General features: G+C 35.5%; 1 protein-coding gene across 4 annotated transcripts in view; it reads left to right on the forward strand.

Annotated features, from left to right (window-relative positions):
* The window catches only part of PARD3 (par-3 family cell polarity regulator), a 574,792-nt gene that overhangs the window by 426,687 nt on the left and 121,527 nt on the right, over positions 1–26,578 (forward strand). For all 4 annotated transcript variants that reach the window (XM_088149996.1, XM_088149995.1, XM_088149997.1 and 1 more), the window contains 2 exons: positions 9,654–9,755; positions 18,919–19,167. In XM_088149996.1, coding sequence (XP_088006122.1) covers positions 9,654–9,755; positions 18,919–19,167 — 351 coding nt within the window. The remainder of the gene's footprint in view (positions 1–9,653; positions 9,756–18,918; positions 19,168–26,578) is intronic.

Raw genomic sequence — 26,578 nt, forward strand, 5'->3', positions numbered from 1 at the left:
AGTCAAAAGCCCGGGCCGCTGAAGGTTTGCTAACTAGGTCATGGGGTAGAGCCCAGGAGGTCAGAACGTGGCACCAAAATAAGACACCAGGGCCACATTCCCCAAGAGCAGCCCACACCCTGTCTCCCACCATACCTCCCCCTACCTGTCACCACCAAGATGTTCTGACCCACCCTTAAGCCCCCCAGAAATTGTTTTTTCCCCAATTAATGCTGGCTGACCCCCAAGGTAGAGGACCCCCCACTCCACTCCAATTCCCAACACACCCCTGGGAGTGTATCTTGAGACTTGGGGTGGTTCAGCTCATGCTCTTAGCACCACCAGTGTCTCGGATAACACCCCCCAGCCCAACCAACATTACACACCAACCAGGCAACCCCCAACCAGACCCCTCTCACTGGCCTGGCAGGGCTACCCCACTTCACTTTCAAACAAGGGTTATCCAACTGCTATCACACCTGGCTCTCACCTGCCCCCCAATAGGGGAAGGATCACCCTGCCAAACAAGAAAACCAGTCCATCCATCATAGTCTGTCATGTCCAAAGATGAAAAAAACACCTGAGCAGTAATAAATCCAGCCACTGAAATGGCTGCCATGCTGTCTTTTCCAGAGCTTAAGCAGATGGGATAGACAAAATGGCTACTGGAAACATGCAGGGGTATACATGGCAACTGCAGGCATAAACTCACTTCAGTACACATTCTCTTACTATTTTGGGTGAGTCCTAGAGTGTTCTTAAAGAATTTAGATTAACTTCAAAGCTGGTAACATTAGATACAGACATCTTTAGAATTGCTCATTTAACAATCTGATGGAAAAATGTGTCACATATGTTACCTTTTTTTTTTTTTTCTGTATCTATTTAAATTCTGTACCAAAAAGTCAGTACATTTCCAAACGATGCATGACATTTGGTAAATCTCTAGAGGAAAGCAGTTTCAATAGTTTTGGTGTAATTGCCAATAATGTCTTCTCTGTAAACATTTTATGATGTTTGTTATCTATTTTAATAGGACATTCTTGTTTCCTTCTATGGGTTATCCAGACCTTACTTCCCCAACATGCTGTCCGCCAAATGTTTTGGAATGTATTTCCAGTCATCCCTTATTATTGGCTGTGCTAGCTGAAGACAATGAGAGTTGCAGTCCAAAACATATGGAAATGGAGAAGCTCACCTAATTAATATGTGCAATGCATAGCTTTCTTGAATTATTGACAGTCTTGTGGAAGATCTCTCTGCCAGATTAGACAATTGCCAGATTTTATGTAGGACATCAGTCATGGTATTCTGGCATTATATTTATTGAGTTTTATTTAAACATACCCTACTTAACTATTATGTCCTTTCTGGAATATCAATTAGGATAAGCATGATCACAGTTAGAAAGGATAGAGCAGAGATACGAACCCTCCAGATGTCAATGATGTTCAGCTCTGACCAGCATTAGAAAAGATGACCAATTGTGAGGGACATGGGGAATTCAGCAATATATAGAGTGCCCCAGATTTCCTACTATTGGGATAAAGAATGGCTTCATTCTATGAGAGAGATAAAGGGTCACCTTCAAGCAAACCAAAATAATCTCTTAACTTATGAGAACAAACTAGAATAGAACAAACTAAAATAAGTGCTTAAGTGATGAGCCCTTCATGTATTAAATCACAATCTCCATTTTCCCCAGTGAGCATGACCATTAGCTGGCTGGGGATATTTCCAGGTTTGAGTAAATCACTGGGAGTCAGGCAGCATAGAAACTTAATAGATGATGATGATGATGATGATGATGATGATGATGATGATGATGATGATACCAATATAACTATATACAAGTTTAACTGACATTTGTTTGATCTGGGCTTCTTGTTGCTATTTTTCATTTTCAGATGAAGAATGATTTCTTCTGATTTAGTTCGCAGGATAATTGTTTTCTCAGTTTGTGAAGCATCTGGCACACAAGCACGTACATTTACAAGTGAATGTAAACCTGTGTTCCCCTCCTGTCATTTTTGTGAAGAAAATGTATACTGTGGTTTTTTAGGTCTTGAACCCCTAGCAAGTAACCATAGCAACCAACTCCCAATTTGAGACAAAAGCCTAGTGGGTCCGTTGTTTGGGGAGATACATTTGTAGAAGATGGTGACTAGAAGCAAGGAAAAGAAAGTGAGAAATAAAATAGCAAAGATCAAGAAGAAAAGAATGAAGGGCAAGACTTTTCATTAGGCTGTCGTGTAAACTAGGAAATATTTTGAATTATGGTGTTTAGTATGTAGCAAAAAGCTCTGTGTAGAAGATCCAGTGAACACATCATTAATAAATTTATATATCACCACCCCCCATGCTCACAGCAACTAGAATAAAACTGAAATGTCATTCATTAAACACTAATCAGATAAAAACACATCAGTAACAGATAAATAACAGTACTCACCTGATTAAAATCTAATTTTGTATCAAATCAAGCTTAAATGCCAAAAATAAAAATGCTGGCAGAAGGATCTTGGTCTTCTACAGCTATTATATCTGGCCTGCAGAAATCTAGAGGACCCCTGAGTTCCAATGGCAGCCATCTTCAATAACATTCATCTTCTGAGGAAGCATTCATTACTTTTACTCATCTGTTCTTCCCCTTCCCAAGTAATCTTTTTAACCAAGGAAAAGCAAGATCAAATGCCTTTCCAACGGTTTTGTCTTCATTCTTCAATAATAGAAATTGAACTTTGTTGAAAGCTAACATTAGATCAGTGGGTTCTGTTTCACTTATGGCAATCAAGTCAGCCCAGATAAAAATGCATTTATTATTTGAAAATAAAGTGGCATGAACATTTAACTGCTGAGTGACCTACATTTTATTCTCATGAATAAGAATTTCATAAGCCTTTGGCCATCCAAAAATCCTCCACTGGATTAATCTGTTTGGAATTATTTGCAGCAGTTGCAAAAAAGAACAATTGTGTCACAACTAAAGAGTAGGTAAATGATTCTCGACTATGTCAGATTTCTATCAACATCATTTTAGCTACTCCTCCACTAATTTCATCACCTCCAGATTCTTTAAAAACCAGTGATGGATGGTACTCAGGACCAATTGTGTCAGCCAGATTTTCAGTTGCCTACTAGAGTGATAGGAAAATCCCTTGCAGGGAATTTGGATCAGTTAATCACCTGGAACAGACCTTCTTAATTGGTTGCCTACATCTGTAGAGGTTGTATATTGCAGTAAACCAAAAGTCTTCTATAAGTCTACATTAGTACTATGTATCTGGAGAAGACACCTTATTCTGGTGTCCTTCTATATGTGTATGGGTTCACATGTATGAATAGATGATACACAGTAATTGGATCCTCCATGTCCTTCAGCTCAGCTATTGGCGTTTTCTGAGACTTCAGATTTACTTAGAAAAAATACTTCCTTTCTTATTTTTTAATGGTGGGTAAGGAGAACTAAGATAATTTCCCAGGAGAATTTTGGGAAGCACACTCACCTCTAGAAAAGAATTGCTATTGCAGTGGGAACTAAATTCTAACTGTAGCCTAACAAAGAACTTAATTATGTTAAGGAATTAAGGAAACAAAATTCATACCAGTTTGCAGGAGTGCAGAAACAGGTGTGTTTATTTTCTTAATTATACATTTTAAAAAATACTTCCATGTTCTTTCTTATATTTAAAGTAATGAAATTCCTAATTGAGCATCTGTTTCTTTTTTGGGACCCAGTTGTGTGCAATAATAATCATATCAGGAATTCTCTATTAGATGCTGTTGGTACAATTCTGAAACCCTTAGATAGGGCTCAACTACCCAACAATTTCTTATTCCAATTCCACACAGTTGCTGGAATTGGAATAATAAATTGCAGTGGAGAATTATGATGATCAAGATCATGATGATGATGATGATGTGGCTTATTCCCAGGTGGCTTGCAAAAAACTAAAATTGCCATCTAAAACATTAAAAAAACAAACTTTAAAATATAAGGAATTATATAAGACAGTGATGTTAGGATGATGGCTTTGTGCACTCCAGTTTCTGCAATTACTAGCTAGTATAATCATTAGCCATATTGGTTAGGAATTATGGGAATTGTAATTTATTATTTGCTATACTTGAAAATATGATAAGCAAATGCTACTGCATTGAGGGCTCTATTACTCATTCTGCCAAGGGACTCTCCACTTATACCTGTCAGAACCTGCATCACCCAACTGTTGTTGTTTTCCATTGTATTGCATTCGTTGGGAGTTGGATTGATTTGTTTCTGCCACTTGTAAATAAGGAGGGGGGGGTGGCTGTTAATGGTTGTAAGGGGAGTTGAGAAGCAGCTTAACCATATATGGGCAATTTAGACTGGCTTGATTGCTGACCAGGCAGCTGGGGCCCAAAGAACCAGGAAGAAGCTCGGGGAGGAAGGAGAGAGGTCAACAACAGGTGAAGAGGAGTCACGACGCCAGGCAATAAGGGGAGGGGGGATAAATAGAGGAAGGTTTACCCAAGGCGTTCGTTTTAGCAATGTTCTGTTTACAAGCTACATGTACCTCTTAACAAAGAAGTATTTATCTGACCCAAGCCTGGTTGTGTGAGAATGCTTCAGAACTGAGAGTTGGACATCGTGGACTTGACAATACCATAAATGCCTGTCCTGATTGTTGAAAGAGTAGCATAATGACATTTTACAAAATTTAAATTCAAAAACATTTGAAATCTTTCAGAACATTTTAATTAGCATTTCATTTCAATTTTTTTTTTTGCCTTTTTACTGCCTTACTTTCTTCTGTGATTATGTGTGGATATTACTTTACTTATATCTACAATGTGTTAAATATGTATAGCATAAACTGCCATCTGGTTTGATTATAGAGTGAAAAAGGTTACAGTAAGAGTTCAGTGCTTTGACAGCAGCCTTGAATGGTGGAATTCAGTCTTTAAAGTGAACCAATATTGCTTATCATAAGGAAATAGCATGTGTTTGAGTAAGGGGCCACACTTTGGCATTCCAGAAAAATGTTACTGAATTATCTAAATCAATCGTTTGCACATTTTTCCATTAATCATTCAGTGAATCTTCCTCCCAAAGTATTTTATTTTAATGAAATCTGTCAACAATTTGTCAGACAGTAGTGATCTTATCTCTAATATGTCAGAATGTGGTCTATTTAGCAGATTACTTATTTTTACTATGATTTTTTTTTCAAAATGATGTTTCCATTACAAATGTACCAATTTACATTTTTAACTAGGAGATTGCTAAATTTTTAATGCATGTTTCCTTTTATGTGAAGCAAAATGAAGACTCAATATTGACTCTTAGGAACCATGTAGATATGTCTAAATGATTATCTGTCGCTAATCTGGTCCTTCTGGTCTTCCAGTGTCGCACCCATTGCCATTGTAATGGAGTCCATCCACCTTGCTGCTAATTGTCCTGTTCTTCTCTTTCCTTCCACCCTTTCCATTATTAGAGTCTTCTCCAGAGAGCTAGATCTTCATATCATGGGTCCAAAATATGATAATTTGAGCCTGGTCATTTGGGCCTCAAGTGAGAATTCTGGGTTGATGTATTTGATTATCCATTTGTTTGTTTTCTTGGCTGTCCTTAGTAGTCAGTCAGTCCTTAGTATTCTCAGTAGTCTTCTCCAACACCAAGTTTAAAAGGGTTAATACTCTTGCTATTCTTTTTCTTCAAAGTCATTCCAACCTTGTATATTATTGTTATTTGAGTCAGTTCAGGAGATGCTTAGATCTTGGCATAAAAACACTCAGTTTACAACTGTAAAGTGTTGTGAGCTCTGTGCTTTGACTTTTGGAGCTTTCTTGCCCTGAAGAAGAGAGTGATTTACACAATTTATATCTTGCTTGATTGCTTTGAGGATCTTTTCAAATCATTATTTGATATTGTTTGCATAAACTCTTTTACTTGAAAAATCAGATCTGTTTTGTTTCTTTACTCCTGGATTCCTGAATTACTTAACACATTAGTTTCTTGTAATTGTTGCTACCTTTAAGCTGTAATACTGGATACATGATTTCGTCTACTGGGATTCATCTCCTGAACTGTCAATATTCAGGAATACTCTCCTCTGATTCAACTTTATTTGCTGTGCTCTTACTTCAGCATAAATGAATTGAATAAATGGGTAGAATGTACCTTTTTATATGAATGCATAGCTCTGTACTTCTTACCACCTGGGTGCTTTGTCACTTGGGATGAATTGCATTGTCAGCTGAGGCTCCTCTTTGTCCTTTAGAGTTCATTTGCAGTATTGTTTGAAAAAAAGAACTATTTTGTTTCCTTTTTTAAAAAAAGGAAGTATCAGAAATTTCTCATCTCTTCTGAATCATCTAAAGAGCTATCTGCAGATCTTGAACTACCTGTTACCTATCTAGGAACTTCATAAAGAAATGATACATTATTGTTTTTGAACATTAAATAATCATTACGTAGTTGTCACAAATGGGCTGAGCTGAGGATTAAAATAGCAGCAGGTTTTGGAAAGTTCACAGGTAACTCTTCGTATAGCTTAGCAATTAGTGAACAAGATTTCAGCAATCCTCTTATCCTTTTATAGCACTTTGGGAAAGGCAGGATATTTTAATTTGCAACCTTTATTTCAATCTGTCATAAAAACAATTCCCTAAAAGAAATTGCTTTTGTTCCAATTATTCAACAGTTGTAAGCTGTATTATCTTTTGTGTGTGTGTGCCTTCAAGTCAATGTTGTCTCTTGGTGACTGCCTGGACAAGTCCCTGAAGTTTTTTTGGTAAGATTTTGGAAGTGATTTACCATTGCCTGCTTCCTAGGACTGAGAGAGAGTGACTGGCCCAGGATCACCCAGCTGGCTTTGTGCCTAAGGCGGAGCTAGAACTCATGGACTTCCAGTTTCAAGCCTGATGCCTTAACCACTACACCAAACTGGCTTTCTTGTATTATCCTTTAACTATGAATAAATGCTAAGCCTGCATCAAAAAAGAAAAGAAATCTGAATATAATAGTTGATTTGTTGGTATTTAATGGTATGACATTCACTAGCACTGAAAATTACATGAACCAGCACAGAAATGGATATTTTCAAATACTTGTGGGGAAGATTTGGGTTTAAATTGTATCTTGTATATGTTTTCCTTGCTGTGAATCAGGTTTGTTGTTTTTTTCTCTCTGATGTGGGAGCTGTTATTTGAGAAGTAACTATGTTGGTGTTGTAAAGTTTAGATGTAAAATGTTTTCTTTATAATACCACCATAATATAATTTATAATATACGTTATCTGACCTTTTCTTATGTTGTGTTTGTTTGGATGCTAACATGAAATTAATATTCTGTAATTTCCACAGTTCTGCTTCAGTCATTGGTATAAAAACATAAGAAGAGCCCAGGATCCCTGTGTCACACAGTGCCCAACCACATACATTTAGGAATTGTATTAAACATTACAATTAAAAAGATAAAAACTAATGCAAACTAAAAAAAATGAAAGAATAAAATGAAAAAACAAAAAGTTCAGAAAAAAATAGAAAAATAGAAAAGAAAGAAAAAATAGAAAAGAAAGAAAAAGAAAATAAATATACTTGTATAAAGAAATGACTTCCCCCTTCATCACAAGTATAAACAATTTTAGTAACTTACCACCTTCTCTTAAAATATAACAAATGATCTCTTCTTCCCATCTCATCTCTAATCTGTATCCCAGGGATCTCATACTCTGAGGCACCCCCTACCACCTACACTCTGTAGTTTGGACCTGCAGCACTCCCACAACCTCCGCTGGTCCTCCTGTGCCCCCTGCTGGTCCGCCCAAAGCCTCCACCAGCCCTTCTGTGGCCTTTGTCAACTCACCCAAGTCTCCCATGCTCCCTAGTGCTCACCTGTGCAAACCCCTACCTGCTCAGTGGCACCCATGTAACCCCCCCCCATGCTTCTTACCTGGGATTCCTGCCTCTTCCTGCTTAATGACCCGTGCATCCTGGGATTACAGCAGCAACCAGGATTGCCATCACTAAGCATTGCACTTTACGACCACACCACTTAGTGATGGCAATCCCATTCCCAATTACCGTAGTAACCCAGAACTACCTGTATATCCAAGGACTGACTTGGATGCCTTTTGTTAGTAAAATGTGTTACTTCATTTATTATGTTATTTTCTTGCTGCAATACAAGATCTGATCCTCCTCTTACATGATGTGATCCATTCTTGTCCATTTCAGTTTACTGACCCAGAATGTCAGTGTTCGTATTCCTACTCTTACAAGTTTGCCTTGGTTTATGATTCTGTCATTTCATATACCAGTAGTATACATATTTTTGCAGTGTCACACTTTCGTTTTGCCTCTGGGCACATGACCAGCTGGTCATCCTTTGAACTTTAATCCAGCCACATCATAAGCCCATTATTACTTGTCCTTGCCCTTCTCCAGTAGCCAGATGGATACCTTTCAACTTCGGGGCATATCTTCTGGTATCATATTGACATTAGGAATGCTGGGAATATATAAACCTGTAAAACAAAAATTCTGACTCTATCTAGTACAGTTGCTTATCTTAGTTGTTTAGCTCTTAGCATCTCTGATACATGTGGCAGCTTCTGTACAGTCAGAGTAGAATCAAATCTAGTTATAGTCAAGTTAGGCAATATGCATCCAGGAACTATGGGATAAAAATATGAATTCTAAGCATTTCAGTGTACAGAATACTCAGTGTGGGAGTATTATTAAACAATGTACACTTTTCCAGAAATAACTTCTAATTAACTGAATCTAGATTGTTTCTATTACCCACGTTGTTTATTTGATTTATATAGCCGCCCATCTCACTTTTACATGACTCTAGGCGGTTTACAATAAAACTATTATATTGTTTTGGGGACATTGGTATTGTGAATATGCCACGAATCATGCAGTGGCCTGTCAATTTTTTTATTTTCCAGCAAAGGAGACAGAAAGTAAATTTTCAATTTGTTGTTGCTTTTGTTCATTATATTCAGTTCCAGGCTTTGGGCTGGGGGGAGTTGAATTGTACCAGGAAGGTGCCATGCTATATTTATTTGGCCAGAATTCTTCTATAAGTGAAGCTCATGAGTTAAATAGACCCCGTTCTATTTTAAAATGCATTTATATTGCCTACGTCCATACTTTCTGCAAAAGTTCACAGTAGCTTGTCCTGCGTTCTCAAATCTCCCTTAACAACAGTTTATAGTGGAAGAGGCCTTTTTATCTCTGGAAATAGACTGGCATTGTGTATTTTCAGGACATACTTTGGTGAAACAAAGTTAGTGCTGATGGGAACTGAATAAAGTATCTGTATTTCATACATGTATAAGAATGGTGTATTCCTCAGATGTTCAGAGAGAGAGATTTAACCCCTGTGCATTTTGCTTAATTATAACTGCCTGTTGCATTCATTTGTAAATAAGTATGGTAACGAAATACTTGGTTGCAATTGCAAATTTAATAAAAGAAGTCTCACAGGAGTGTCAATAAAAATATAAGTATTTTAAACTATTGAAACTGATATTTGCTTGATAACTGGCATGATACTTCACATCCCATTATGTGAGTGCCATCTTGTACTGAGGACACAATTTCCTATGCCAAGAATAGAAAGCTACACAATTATTGTTCATTTTGACAAGTTAGAACTTTTATTTTGTTATTAACAGGTTTGGCAAACATCGAAAAGATGACAAGATTGAGAAAATAAAAGTGCAGGAAGCTGTTACTTCAGAAGAGGAGAGAATACGTATGAAGCAAGAACAGGAGAGGTAGACTTGAGTCTTTTGCTTAAAACTTGGTAGCAAATCTTTTTACACATGGTATTTTTAGCTACAGAATTTTCATTTCCTTGGAGTTCATTTTGGGTCAAATGACTCAGATACGAGTATGTTTTCTAGAGCTCATGTAACTAATGGGAGGAAGCAGAATTTATATTGGATATAACAAATAATATGACTATATTCAGAGGCTGTTATGATAACAAGGTATCTTTTTTTTTCTTTTCTTTTTTTTCTTTAAGGAGGCAAGTGGAAGTGTGCCTGTACCAGAATTGATTATGTAGACAGTTTTGAAAACATTAATATTTATATGAAATTGAAATATATTTTGTATCTTTTTTCCCCAAATATCTTTGCATATCTACGTTTGTTGCAAGTTGATTTTATACTGTGTCATAATTTGGATTTTAAAATTGATCACTGGAAATAAATATTGTCACTGGAGATCAATCTTTTCCTGTTGTCCATGTAGTGTTGTATAGATTAAACACTTGGCTATAAAATAACAAGTGATTCTTGCTGCAGTGTTTTCCTCCAGGTTTTTGATTTTGATCTTCTTGTCAGATTATTGTTAATCCAGTCCCAGGTAACTTTCTGCTTAGTTTTTCCAGCCATCAATAGCTTGACTTACTGATTTACAAATATTTCAGTGTGCACACAGAACAACCTTTTAACATGTTTCCACATTCACTATACTTTAGGTGGGCTATATGTGTGGGCATACTGCAGAGGCTAGAGAAGCTTAAATAGCTAAGAGCTCTGCGAATCTATTGGTGTTCTTATGGACAGGCACATAAGGTTGCAACAGTAACATTCATTTAATACTCATAATACATGTGTTTGAACATAGGACTTGCAACACCACTCTGTTACTACAAGTGTAGTATCAAATCACATTGAATTAATTTACCTTGATTATCTTTGTAAGCAGGTAACAGTTATAAAGTCCTTCTATTATAAGCACAATATTTTGGATTTTTTACATTGAAGCAAATCCCTAAGGGTGATGGCTATTTATATTTTTGAAAAAAAAAATGATTGAACCTATTAAAATCAGGACTGTACACTCATTAGACTTTGAAACTGATAAAAAAAACAACAACTCACAGATCATCCGTTTAGATGCAGGGCAGCAATTTCAGTTGAAAGCGGTTTCTTAAACTAGTTTACAAATGCACACAGAGGCTTCCTTAGGATGTACTTCAGTATTTGCACACAATATGCATATGGTAACTTCTTAAAAAGAGTTTTGTTTTGGTTTCTCCTTTGTTTTTAATGGCATAGGTCACTTAATCTCTTTACTTGCTCTTTAGATCGCTATGCCTTTAACAGTGAAATACACTAGGGAACCAGGTTGGGTGTAATGAATTTACTGTGTATAGCAAAAATGCAACACAAATCCACAGGGTCAGAGAGCAAGTGAATACTCCATTAAAAAATCAATCAAGGCCACAATTATATAAAATTATTCTACCCTGACTCTATCATTTTAATAGTATTTTGCTCGCATTGTATTTTGCTCTAAGTCTTGAAAGTATTTTGTTCCCATTGATTAGAAGACATGCAAATTAATGTAGCTTAATTTTCTATTGAATGAATTGAATTGAATAGAGATTGCTGTTTTATACAGTACCAGTGCCTTACTACCGATACCATCTTATGTAAAGCAAGAAATTCCTCAGTTGTTCCTGATGTGTTATTGCAAACCAATGGAATTTTACAGAAAGAAAAATTAATTTCTCAAATGTGCGTATAGTATATATTTACTCAGATAAACAAGTTTATCAGAGTAAATATCATATACAATTACCCTATAAACATACTTTACTAATATAATCTTTTTCATGCATAAGCATGAATATATACACACACACACTTATATAATGTAAATATACTTTTAAATCAGCACAATACATTTTAAATCATTTTTTAAATATTGATATTTCTATTAAGAATCTATCAAGACCACTTGTTTTTATTATCAAGACCACTTGTTACTACAGTTGTACTACTACAACTGTAACTTCTTATAGGCCAATCACTATTAAATCGATGGGTGGGGTGGGGGAATGTGACCCATTATCCATTATTATTTTGGAGGAAAAGTCTAGAATCTCAAGCTTAAACCTGAATATTCATTTTGGGGAGAAGGGCTGTGCAGCAACTATGCTCCCAGGCATATAAATTTCACTTTCTATAAGAATCCATTTCTAATTGTTTTAGTGTTAGAACTGTAACACAATGAAAATGTAGTGGAGACATAATGTTACTTTTTTTTTTTCTGTCCTCAGTGATGTTAGTCATATGCAAAGGATGCCTCTGATACTCATGAAACCTATTCAAGATTGACACCTAAGCAATAATATTTTGTGGTTTAAATGTTAAAGAACTGTGGTATTATCAAAATATAATTGCTTCCTTAAGTGCAATAACTTACATTCTAAACTATTGTAACCTTCATTTTACATAGATAATTCCCTTGGCTGTATGTATCAGTTAAATAACTTAAAACAAAATATGTGTATACTGTGTGTGTGTTTCCTTATTTACTATTTATATCTATGTAGATTTCTATTTTATTTTAGAATACATAGCATTTGGTTGGCAGTAGATAGCTCCAATAGAATATATAAGCTAGAATGGCAGAAAGAGTATGGATGAATTTTGAGGCTTCTGCATCAGTCTCCAGAAGCTAAATGTGTGTGTATGCACAAAATGTCAATATATTTTGGCATTTATTATTTTAAAACACCATTGCATTTTACATCCTATACAATAGATTTCATTGTGATCCTATTTATATTTTTCTTTGCTGTTCACAATTCCCAAACCAGAAGGGGGAGCTCCCCACACTAGTTTTGCAGATCTTACATTCCTACCACAATGATGGAAGTAGTAGCAGAAATATTCCAAATTCAGTGTCTGTCCTAATTCATAGGATTGAAAGGAATGACTGAAATAAATACTTACATTTTCTTTACTAAATAAGAACCCTTCATTTCATAACTTGAAAACTCAATTTTATGTTTGAAAAGACCTTGAAACCTATTAAGAAAATAGTAGTGTTTTACTAATCCATTTATGATGTGGTACTTCAAAAATAATCAAACTCCTAACAGAAAAGTGATGTACAAAAAGGTTCCCCTTTGATAGGAGTTATAGTGCTGAGTAAAATTTTAAAAATTATTTAGTACAGAGCCTCTCTGAAAGTCACATTACTGACAAGTTATTTAGCCTTAGATATGGCCCTTACATGTTTAGCCGCCATAATTGGCCTAAAAGTGAAGATGGTGCATTTAGCAAAAAGAAAGAGGAATTATCAAGAAAATATGCATTGCAAAGATTTCCAGTGAGGTCATGGCAAACTAGATGTTCCTGAAGAAGCAGGGATGGCATTATGGTGGAGATTGGCAGCCAGATGGTGAATCCTGGCCAGTGAAATCTCTCCAGAGAAAGGATAGATTGTGAGATCTCCTTCATGTACTCCGGACAGCTTCTCCTCATGAGTAGACTGCAGGAATTGAGATTATTGCAGTCAGCTTGCGAGTCAAGCAGCTGGGAGTCAAGGGATTCTGACGAAACTCAGTCGTAATGTAGCCTATATGGACATAAAGTTCGGCAGAGCCTCATTTCTTAATCACTTTTGGAATTTTTTTTTTTTTTACTGCTTTTCAAATATTAAGAACCTTTGGAATGGCAAGTTTTATGGCATTCACTAGGTGAGTTTCTTTCAATCCTTAGCAAAAGAAGTTTTAAGTACAAGTTTAAGGACTTAGAAAAAAAATTTTTTTTGGAATAAACAGCAAAAGAGTGATTAGAGTGTTGATTTTGGAAAGTTATAAACAGACTAATGGTCCAGATAGATTTGAAATAAGATTTTGAAACTAAGTATAAGAATCCTTCCTGTGGGAAACTGCTGTTGTTTTGAATTATATATTAAAAACAAACAAACATGAGGACTTTGAAAGTTGGGCACTAGAGGGAACCAGAATGGAGCAAAAACTTTAACTTTGGACATATTGAAGGCTATTTGTGAACAATGGACTCAGAAGTTAATTTTAAGAATGTCTGCCATTATAGATAGAATCTGTGTAAATGATGTTATGGAAGAGGAACAAGTTCTGCTGGACAAGACTGAAATTGATTTGAATGTAGATTTAAAAATGACAGGCTATAAGAATGATATGGAAAAAGATTATATATTGGATATACAAATGAAACCAGTTTATGTCTTAGTAAGTAAAAGGACATACAACAAGCAGAAGAGTGACTTGGATAACTTTCCTATATTGGATTTACAAAAGAGACTTGTTAAAGTTTTGAAGGATTTTGTGGGAAGGGACAAAGAGATAATGAAAAGAAGTCAAGTTCTAGTACATTATTCAAAGGGATTAAAGATCAAGATTGTTAAAAGTAAAGGGAAGGAATATGAAGTTGGTTTATTTGATCAAGGCTAAAATAGATATATTGCTATCTCTGGTAATCCTTCATAGATAAGAAATGAGATATGGGAAGAAGAGATCATTTGTTGTATTTTAGGAGAAGGTGATAAGTTACTTAAATTGTTTATACTTGTTGTGATGAAGCAGAAAATCATTTCTTTATATATTGCTTTTTTATTTTTTATTTTTTATTTTCTATTTTTCTTTCTATTCTTTTTTCTTTTCTGCACTTTCTATTTTTTATTTCTGTTTTATTCTTTTTAGTTTGTATTAGCTTTTATCTTTTTAATCATGTTTAATATAATTATGATAAAAAAGAAAATACATTACAATTGAGAAAGAAATAAAGATTCTTATATAGATAAGTGTATATTGATTGTGTGTGTGTATATATGTATGTGTGTATATATATGTATATATACATACAATGTGTGTATGTTTGTGTGTATATATATATATAAATGTATATTGTGTGTATATATATATAAAGATTCTTGCACAGATAAGTGTATACTGATTGTGTGTGTGTGTGTGTGTGTGTGTGTATGTATATACATACTCTGTGTGTGTGTGTGTGTGTATATATATATATATATAGTATAAGCATAAATTGAGCTTAGGTTTTTGCACTGTTTAGACCAGGCTTTCTCAACTGGGGTTCTGTGGAACCCTAGGGTTTCATGAGAGATCACTAGGGATTCAACAAGAGATAATCACTGGGAAAAAAAAACATTTTCTTTTTAACTTCATGCACTACACAATGCTAGCTAATTTATAATTTTTATGCAGGAGTTCTCTGAGACCTGAAAATTACTTAAAGGGTTCATCCAAGGTAAAAAGATTGAGAAAGGCTGGTTTAGGCTAAGTCAATATATTATGAGTATAAATGTGTACATATACAGTATGTCTGCGTGTGTACAGACATATATGTACACATTTACACTTATAATATTACTGCCTAAGTGGCAGCAGTAATAGCCAGCCATGGCTAATTGCAAAAAGCTAAATAGGCTTAGAAATACATTGCCTATAGGCTAGATTGAGAAGTGAAAAATGTCCTAGAAGAAGGCAATTGCTGCTAAGAAAGCTAACAGGAATCATACTCAAGACTTGGGAAACTTAATGATAGATGGACAGATACAAACATATAGATAATTGGTTCTGAAGATCTGGTCATTTCATAATGCTAATTTTCTGTACTGTCTGTTCTCCCATGATTAGAAGATCTACATTTCTTAGCGATAATACAATTGTTCTTCATATATCTGTAGCTCCATTAAAATTTCAATCTTTTTTTTCTAGCAAAGTATATTAATGAATAGAAATGTTACAACAAGAATAGAAGTCTTGTGTTTTCTCTTCATCATGCATCATCCATTTTAATTAGAGGAAAGGGTAGTGAGTATAGTGACAAGAATGTGGAATTAAAATCATTAATTGATGTCAAGCTGAAGAGAGGCTGCTAACATGAATTTAGTGACAGCAGGAAGGAAATTAACCTTATTACTTTATTTAGAGCATCCGTTTATTTAATATTTTTGTCTATGCAAATCCAAAGTGCTTTATTTATGACAATGGCAAAGGACAAATAATTCATTAAACTGTGAATATTCATTATTTCAGAGCAATGAATCTTAGAAATCATACATTTTGAAAACATCCATTAAAGCTGGGAGACACATAACTTAATGTGCTTAGATTTTTATTTTCTAAATGAATAGGGGTTAATACTAGCACAGTTTGCTTTAGTTGCTCTGTATGTAAAAGAAACCATCTGATGCAAATGATCCTTCCACTCATTATTAACATGGATAGTAACAAATACCGAGCTAACACCTTTCTTCCAGTTTTATGTATAGAGGCAAAAGAGATGACTGATTATGTTCACTTTGTCAGTGAAAGTTTGCTCAAACAGGAACAAATAAATAATGGAAGGGATACTTATTCTTAAAAAGACAATAGCACCACTTTTTAGATAGTTGCTGACCCAAGAGGTCATGATAAAAGAATAGAGTATTGTTGTCCAACAAAGGGCATCTGGACCTATTAAAGTATCAAATGGAGTCAGGGCATCAGCAGCAAGATGCTCTGTGCATTTCTAGAATTCCCAAGGAGCCTATATTTTTGCTGTGAAATCTGCATTTAATTTCTGTGAAGCACAATATTTTCATAGCTCTTATAGTCTAGATGAGATTTGATGGTAGAAGGAACTCTGCTGTTGATGTTAAACTTCTCAATTTTAGAGGACACAGTAAGTATACTGAACTCAACTCAACACACATTAATTAAAAATTGTTAGCCAAAGTATAAGCAAACATACATTGACCAGAATTGAAGCTCAATTAGAGTGATTATCTAGAACTTCAGATCTCATAAGACTTGAGGCATAAGAGAGATACATATTTTTTTTCAGATAACTATGTTGATTTAATATTATTTTGTTAATGCTACATTTTAAAAACCTGCTAGCAGCTTTATTCAATAGTTATGAAAATTAAAAACATAACATGGACTCAATGTTTGAAAGCCATAAATAAGTAATGTTAATCACTGTCAGGTCTCCTAGGCTGTCAACCCAGCCCTTGATTTATGGAGAGAGCAGTGTGGCCTAGTAGCTGGCCAAGGAATCTTTCATGTTTTTGTTGGGCCACAGATCTGGTACTGAGAGAGTGCTTTGTAGATGGATGTGCAAAGCTGGAATGGAGTCAAAAAGAAGGGGTAAAGGGGTTAAGGAAAAGTGCCACAGCATCAGAGATTATGAAATCAACTTAACTTGTTCTTAAACTGGGGACTACCTGTAATTTAAATGCATGATTGCACTAATCGTTGTAGATTAATATTTTGGAAAGAGTTAAAACAGAGGTGTTTTGATCTCCCAAACTATTTGGAGAACTTTTAGGCACATTACACTATAAAAAGCCATTTTGCACAATTTAGATAGGCAAGTGTGTACATTTTATAATTTTCATGTTCAGTTAAAGTTACAACACACAACCCATTCTACAAATTTTTATATTAGTATGATACCATAGTGAAGCAATCTTAACTTGGCGTGCAGTGATTCCGTGAGCAGACTTGGAGCCACTCAACATTGGTTCTTGCATGACTTTGCTTGTTGTATTTTTCTCACTTCTCTTTGGGCAGTAAGCTTCTTTACAATAATGAAGTAGAATAGATTTCTTGAACCTTAATCTTTTATCAGAAATGATGACTTTGTGTCCTACCTGACTGCTTCTCATTTAAGATATAAAAGGCTGGTTAATTTTGCCCTGTTTGTATGGATAATGCCCTTATACATATAAAGCTAAACTGTAGCTATTGTGTCAGTGGAGAAACATAGCCAAGATTGGATTATAAGATTACTTGCATGATAAGAATGCAATGTTTATAATTTTTTATGATATCCAGTGCATAAATTTTATGTGTATGTGCATGCATGCATATTCACACAGATACCAAATATACTCAAATGTATTTTTACAATAACGTTTTCCACATACCTGGGAGCATACCTGAGGTTACCCTTGAATAATAGGACTACAGATTAGTAGAATCTTAGAATTCTTAGAATGCCTTACATGGAGAAGGTACTACTGCTGGAATCTGTAGTCTCTAGTTAAGAAGAACATGTATGAGTTAGTTAAAAATACCTCTATTTGAAAATTTGCCAATATTGTATTGGCTGATAAATGTCTGATAAAAATAAGAATACTTTTCTGTATTCTCATATATATAGCTTCCTGGGTTCCTATGTTCTTATCCCTTAATTATACGCCTATATGATATACACTGTTGGAAATATCTTCTGATATCCATACTTTAAACATGCAGCTTTATGCATAGGTAACTTGACTGTCCATCCTAAAACAGATTGTTACTATACTGAAAGGGAATTTCCAGTGTTTCTAGCCACAATACTATCATCTTTATTACCCATTAAATCATATTTATATAACTGCAATACACAATCCCCACAATCCATTATTTCATTGTAGATAATATTTAACAACATATTTATATGATCAGTGAATGAGATACACTGTTTTCAGTGATTTAGTTGAAAGTGTTCCATTTAAATCAGATCAACATAATCCTTCTGAGTTCTTGATAAAAACCATAAAACAGAGCAGCTGAAAGACTTAAAACAGTCCAAATGGATAAAGAGCAGCATTAGGGCAAATACAAGATAAAGCCACAAGCATATCCTTTTAATACTAAAAGGTTGTGGCAACCATTGAGATACAGTGCAATATCATTATAGTGTGGAATACATAATCATGCAAATAGAAATGATTAATAATTGCCACGTGAAATGGTCTCAAAGCACTCATAACATTATGATTCATGTCCACATACTAAGGAAGAAATATTCAGGGGTTCTTGTGCTAAAGTAATAATTTAGTAAAAAAAAAATCTTGTGTTGGATAATCCAATGGCCTGTTCAGTGCAGAATGTCCAACTAGGCCCTCAGTAATATAAGCATAGCTATATGCAAATCTTGCAGAATGTAACTGACAAAGCACCTCCTATATCTGTTATGTTAATTGGTCATTATTTTTAAAGAGTAAGGAATTGCATTACTCCATGTATTTCAGTACTTCAGTCTAATATTTCGTCTACTACTTTTTAAAAATTGAATTTCACTTCCCATTAATTGCAAATATTTTTCCACTGTTTTCAAACCTATTTCTAGCCTTATTTCTCATTTCCAGAATACAAGCCAAGACCCGAGAGTTTCGTGAGAGACAAGCCCGGGAACGAGATTATGCTGAGATCCAAGTTTTAAACAGGACGTTTGGATGTGATGGTGACTCAATGTATGCTGGAATTCCTTCATATTCCCCCATTAATAGCAGCACAATTAACAATAGATCACAGAGCCCAAGGGAAGCATCAACAGTTGAAGCATTATATGCCCAAGTAAAGAAAGGACGCAATTCAAAGTCTTCACCTGCAGACAGGTAGGCACCAAACCAGACTTTGGTCAATATTCTGCTTCCAATGTCTGGTTTGTAAATTTTCATTATTATTCTTGGCTATGGGAGGTGACTGTTTGTCAGCTGTAAAGCCAGAACTACATTTTATTAATGGATTTTTAAAAGCCTTTATAGAGAAAGATATTGAATTTACACAAATCAAGTCATAATGGAATGAGCAGTATGATCTTTTCAGTTGATTTTAACACAGTTCATTATCTTCTAGAAATGCTTTTAGATTCAAATTGCACTATTTAGCATAATTCAGGTTAAAGTCACATTTGGCTCAGCCTCTGATGCTTCAGTTATCAGACATCCTAGAAATACATTGGGTGTTTATGGACATTTTTGTCATTGATTTTCTGGAAGGTGCTGGAATATATGGTGGTTGCAGAACTGATTAGGCTGTTCTTTGGTCATCGCAAACTGGGAGTCAACAGGCACCAAACTAAGAGTCCTTGTCAGCCCTTTGGCTGCTTCACCCCATTTTAAAGTTAAAGGTTTGGAGGTTGAGCCAAGCATTATTCCAAGGCCATACCATGCCCAGCTTAATATGCTGGTCTTTTTAACTCTAATAGTCTACTACTGACTGGCAGTCTCCTCTGATTTAATTTGATGTATGTTTTTAGATTGCTTACCATGATAACAGAACACAAAATTCTGGAGATAAATTTTCTGTGATGGCTGGTGATACATTGAACTGAAATGTTAAGATGACAAATCCTTAAATGCTTTGTCTTTACCACTATCTGTTGTCATAATAGCCTTTTATTGTTTCTAGTATCCGAGGCATTGTGCCTATACCAGTTGTTATTGCATTCATCTTCTGCTTGTAAGATTCCCATCTGACTGGTCACATTTGGTCACAACTGAGCATTTGGTTTGATCCAGCATTGTTTTTATTATACTGGGTCTTAAAAATAATGTCATATGATTGTGATATATCTAAGAAATGAAGAATATAGAACATGGTGTCTTCTAGATAGTAAACTTTCTCAGAATTTTCAGTGTTGGAATTGAAGCTTATGAATCTGGAGGGCACCTAAGTGGGGAAAGGATAATCTAGGATAAAATGCAAATAATAATAATAATAATATGATGATGATGATGATGATGATGATGATGATGATGATGCAGAAAAGTAGTGGAAAAAGTGTGAAAAATTAAGAAGTTATAGCAGGAAGCAGAGAAGCTGGTAGATCCCATTGCAACTTTGAAGGAAATTGAAAGTCTGTTATCATATGGAATGCTGCAGGTTGTCCACCTGTGTAGTTGAGAAGCAAAATCCATGCTTTACATGCCCAAAGTTCTAAATTTAGTCCTAGATTTCCAATAAAAGATTAATAGTGGTAGGAAAATGCCTGACACTTTGAATAACTGCTTTTATTGTTAGAGTTATATGACTCAGTGGCCTGGTGGCATAAAATGGATTTATATTTGTTACAAGGTTATGACAAGCTGCTTGCTTTGCTCAGTATCTGGTTTTAGGAGAGGAACTGGCTTTATTTCTTGATAATAAGTATTAGAATATCATTCCAAAAATTCTGTAGATCAAATCAGTTGGCAATAATATTGTTCTAAAACTAAGCTTGTTTTCATCCTTTCATGACCAACATTGTTCTGCTTTCTTTACCTATTATTCTCAATGTAAAAAGAAATCACCACTCTCCAAGAATTTTTAATGCATAGCACAGTGTGTTAGAGATACATATAATGTTGTATGAGTGATGGCATTTGGACCATAGATTGTTTTCAAGGTTTTCATCTCAACAAAACAAAAGAAAATCCTATGCAGAATAAGACCACTACTGACAAAATCTATGTCACACCTTTCCAGATTTTCAGCTGTTGTACCTATGTGAGTGACAACAGGTATTTGGTTTATTTTTTTTATATTTTTTTATTTATTTATTTGTGTGTGTGTGTGTGTGTGTGTGTATATGCACACTACCTCATTTCAGCAGTGGTTCTAGCAGTTCTAAAAACTCACAAGGCCTCTTAAAATGCATCTGGGAGGCTTCCCCTAATATCACATGAGTATGTGAGTGGGCTGCTTTTGTTTTCTTTTTTAGGGTACAGGTGAATGATACTATCTTGCTATCTTTTCTTTCTTAATGGTCATCCATGTCTCAAATCTGTGTGTGTGTGTGTGTGTGTGTGTGTGTGTTTTTACAAGGCAAGTTTAATGAAAATTCATATATTTTGATCCAAACTAAATTAGTCACACTTAAGGCCCATGGAAATCAAAATGAAAGTTAATCATATAATGGTGAAAACTTTATTGGACCATTTGTTGAAATTGCTTAGATTTATTGGTTGACTCCAGCTATTTCCTGTAAAATGTACCAAAACATCACTAGATACCATTTTGGAGAAATTAACAATAATTATATTCTATAGCCTCAAAATAAAAAGTATGGAGGGTGTCTTTTTTCCAAATTCCTGTCATATAGGATTCTCTGCCATTGTTTCCAAAGTATTAATCAAAAGATTAGCTTCAAGGTTCATCACTGGTTGGCTAGCTCCATATAGAACCCCATATAGAAAGTGGTTTGGGGATACATAGCTTGTTTTTCTCTGATAGTTACTTGCATCTTCCTCTCAGGTGTTTCAGAGAGAAGGGAATGGGGGGGGGGGTGGAGAGGGAGAGAGAGAAAGCTGGATGGAGTTTTTAATTGGTTTATTTTCTTCTGCCATACAAAACAATGTCTGGGGAATTACATTCCTGTAGCAAAGGCTTTTAGCCAAGCTAAGAAATCTGTTGCTGGTATGTTTTACAACATGTGGAAGAAAATGCAAACCATTGATCAGTAATGGCTATGTGGTTCTGGTTTTGTTTTTTCTTTTAGATGGCAGTGTTATCACAAAAACATGTGATATACATATACCAGCACATGTAAGTGTGTGTGTATAATCTACCATATAGAGAGAAAATTCCATCAAAAGACAGCTGCTAATGGACATTTACAGGCTGTTGCTATGACATCACTTCCCACCAAGAGTGCATTGTCTTCAAAAGTAATTGAAAGGAAAGGGGCATTGTGCTGCTTAAAACCTAAATAGCTTCAAAATAGTAGGCTAGAATCCCACAACTTGCTCTGGACAGTATAATGGAAGAGTAAATACCATAATCATATGCTTTTTGCATTCACTGTGCCATTAAAAAATACCCATCAGGGAAAAAACATCTTTGTGAAATGGTTCCTCTTCCATTAAAAGTAGAATCAAGTTGTATCTCACAAAACTCAACTGAAGAATTTTTGGTCAAGAAGGATGGAGAGGGGAGAAAATCTATCTTATTTATTTTCAATGCACATATGATATTGATGGGCTGACATTAAAAAGTGACTGGTTAATTTTATATTAACTTTTATTTACAGCTTAACATAACTTCTGAGAGAAATATGATTTTGTATAATTTAGAAACATGCTAGGAAAGAAGTATGGGATTTGTTTTCTGAAATCTTTTTATGAAAAGGAATTTCTATAATATAAAATAATAATTTATGAGAACCGAATGTATTATATAGCAATTTTCTTAAAAACTGAAAATGAACATATGATTATACTATTTGAAGTTTCATTCATATCAATTACTTTTATACCTAAGAATAATTCATTGTATATATTCTAAGCTTTTTTCCAAATATACCTTAGGCTGAAAGATATAAGGTAATACTCAAGATAACACTTTCTGTAGGTGCTAAAAAAGAAATTAATTTCTTCTTGAAACAGAGAGGTTGACATTTAGAAGCATAGAGTTAGAAGGAATCATTTAGACCACTGAGTCCACCCTAGCTCAATTCAGAAATCCAAAGTAAATCGTAAAGTTGTGGATTTATTAAATTATATTCTGTACTGTGGTAATTCATAGATTCCCAAATGGGCAAGATTCCTTAAATTGAGCTGGATTTTGTTCTGTAAGTTCCTACAGAGAAGAGTGTTAATGGGACTGGTAGAGCTTGTTTTCTCTCAGCATAACTAAAATGAAAGTTATATCAGTTAATTGTATGTTATTTGTGCTTCAGAGCCTTGGTAGTAGATCACAAATACAGTTCAAGGACAACCGGTCTCCCAACTATCTTCTAAACCAAGTCTAGACAAGCTCTCTGAAGCATTCTTCCTTTAACAAATAATAGTATTTTATTTTAAGATGCTCTGTAATAAGGCAGATGTCTAACTTAATATAGTATTTTAGGGCTGAAGTATATCTAGCATTAAAAATATATATGTATTATATGTATTTGAATGTATATTTAGCATAAACAAAAATAATTTATGACCCGTATTTTTCAAATGAACTTAATTATTCCAGTCAGTATTGAAATATGAAACCTTGTATCCCATAAATTAGGGTCTGCCAGATATGGTTTGCTTAGTTTCCCTCAGAAATTTCAGCCACAAGAAGGAAGAAACAGACTTTTTTTTTTTTTAACGTATGTCTTAAGTCATGAGCCTTTTCTTCCTTTATAAGCCCTTCCTTTCCTCTTTCAGCATTAAGGTGCCAATTTACTTATTATTTAGCACACATACAAGCAAGTTCTCATTTGAATATAACTTACATACTTATTTTGAATTTCCCTTAGAAAATATGCACTTTATCTCAAAATCTGCAGTGCATATTTAAACTTATTTATCTCAAAAATGCAGGCCCTTTAGAACTAACTTTAACCTTTGGCCCGCTTTACAGAAAATTTTCTTGACTCCTGCTTAAATTGTTCAATGTTGTTATTGTTATGCTTTAGAAGCCACCCAGCCTTCACTTGAACCCATCCATCAAATGGGAGCTTTCCACTTTCCAACATGGAGGATGAAGTGCTCTTACTGAGCAATTTTGCTCATGTTCAGCTGGAAATTACTTTCTTCTAGCTTATGACCATTGTTTCACTTACTATAGTCTATGGTAAAAGAAACCAGATCCTGGCCTTCTTCTGTGTGATGGTGCTTTCATGAACCTGAATACTGCTATCATCTCCTCAGAGATCTTCATGGAGACAGCACTGAAGTGCTGTTATCCAGTATAACCAGCAGATAAGTATGGAGGTTTAAAGCCTTGGTCATGGTCATTCATGCCTTGGTCACTTCCCAGTGGACTACAGCAACATGCTGTACATGGAGCTGCCCTTGAAGTCCACCCAAAAGTTACAACTGCTCCACAATGCAGAGGCACGGACAGTGTTGGGCACCCCTAGGTTCACTTATGTTACATCTCTATTGCATGAGCTGCACTGGCTCCCAGTTTTTTTCCAGGTAGAATTTGAGGTGCGGGTTATCATTTTTAAACCCCTACATGGCACAGACCAGGTTATTTGCAGGACTGCCTCTCCCTAAGGGTATCTGCCCTTTCTACCAGGTAAGATAGAATAGGTGCACTCCAGGTCCCATCCTCAAATGTTGCCTAGTGGAACCTAGGAAGCGTGTTTTTTCCATAACAGCCTCTGCCCTTTGGAACACCTTCCCCCTGAGATCTGGGAAGAGAGAGGGATCCCTGAGAGGGATCCCACCCTCTTAGCCTTCTGGAAGGCCCTAAAGGGCTGGCCCTTCCCCCAAGTGCTGGGATAGGGTGAGGTTGGAGCTTGAAGATGGTAGTGTTAACTGCATTGGAGAAGAATGGCTGGGGAGCCAGGTTTTTGCTTTTTGGTTTTATTAGTTTTGTTTTGTTTTCATTGCCATTGTGAGCTGCCCAGAGTTGTGTTTTTTAAGATGTTAAGATCTTAAGCCTTTTTGAATGAATGCATGCATGCATGCATGCATGCAGCCAAATAAGTAAAGTAATGCTGACCAGATCTCTAACCCATATTCTGCCTTAGCCACAGGGCTGCTGCTTGTCTACCTCACTATTTCTCTCATGTCTGCCTCTCCTGCCATTTGTTGTGAGAACCAGCAACAAAAGAGCCATTTTCACAATTTTTTCACCATTTTCTTGCCACCCATGAGATGAGAGAGAAGTGGAGCAGAGAGGTCTTTTGGGTGTGGGTCTTTTGGGTGTCGGTTCCTCCAGCACCTTCCCAAAATGGCTCTTCAGCAAGCAGTATAACTGCTTGCCTCCTCATCATGACTTAGAAAGGTGCGAGTTATTTTATACACATGTCTCACATGTCCAGGTGGATTTTTTAGGTGCTGGGACAATTGGCACCCACTACGTACTACTGCCACCCACATGGCTTGGTGAGAGAAGTGGGAGTGATGAGGTTTTAACACAGTGGGAGAACCTTGAACTCTCCTCTTTCCAAAAGGCAAATGGCCTTGAAAATCGGAGGCCAGGAATCAGAGGGGGACATGCCCACTGCTGCCTCAGATGGCAATTGGAACAGGGTACACTGCCTCATTATGAGACACTTCAGACAGACGTGGAGCAGACTTTTGTCAGAGCAAGCTGGAAAACACCAATTTAAATCTGGAGCAAGAAAATATGACTTAAGGCTATCCACTCACAGATCAGGGTTGACATCATTCATGATCTCTAAATCCATTTGCTGAAGGACAGACAGTCTGTGATTAGCAGGTCACCTGGAAGAGCCCTCAGAATTTCCAGGCTTGAGCAAATGCAGTTCCCTAAGTCTTTCCTCAGAGGACTTTATCTTCTTTAATATCATTCTGGTTTCTCGAAATCCTTCTTAAGATATGATACCCAGAACTGAACACAGTACTTGATGTAAGATCTGACAGCAGCAGAATATAGAATTATTCCAAACTCCTGTGTTTGGAAATAAAGCTTCTAATGATGCAGTCTAAAACTGTATTTGACTTTTGATGACTTGTCATGCAACTAAATTATTTCAGCTTGATCATGTACAATTCAAACTTCCTTTTCATAAGTACTTTTGCCAAGACAGGGATAGCCCATCTGGACCTGTTCATTTGGTTTATTTTTCCTAAATAAGAAGTGTGCATTTATTCTGTTAAATTTAATTATGTTTTCATTCAGCCCATGGAAGCCCTTGGGTCCCACAAAAACTTGATGAGGTTCCATGAGACTAGGGGGAAATAAAAGTTCACTCAAACCCAGCCAGTTTTGCCTCTTGATCAGAGATTTTTTTTAACTAACAGGTTCCACAGTCTGAAAAAGTTTGAAAAATCCTGTTCAAGAATATTAGTTATCAGATTTAATTTGTGGGACCAAATCCTGTAATGCTCCATTTGATACTGCCTTCCAGTTTGCTTCCATTTTTCCCCAACACTGTCTGGAAGAATAATAGGGATTGATGGAATTTTGAAAAGAAGTGAAGAAATTGACCATTAAAAAGAAACAAATCAATAAGTAAATTAAGTTAGCAGTTCATCACCACTAACTGTTTCAAAATTACCTCCTGCTAAAAAATAGGGAAAATTGTCCTCTTCATTTCTCTGTGCCTGAGTTGGATAGTGAGACAAGGATAGTTTTGGACCAGGCTTA

Source organism: Python bivittatus, unplaced genomic scaffold (genome assembly GCF_059951505.1).
Source record: "Python bivittatus isolate LINGU-HERP-01145 unplaced genomic scaffold, Pbiv_v1 ctg000610_np1212, whole genome shotgun sequence".
Classification (NCBI taxonomy): domain Eukaryota; kingdom Metazoa; phylum Chordata; class Lepidosauria; order Squamata; family Pythonidae; genus Python; species Python bivittatus.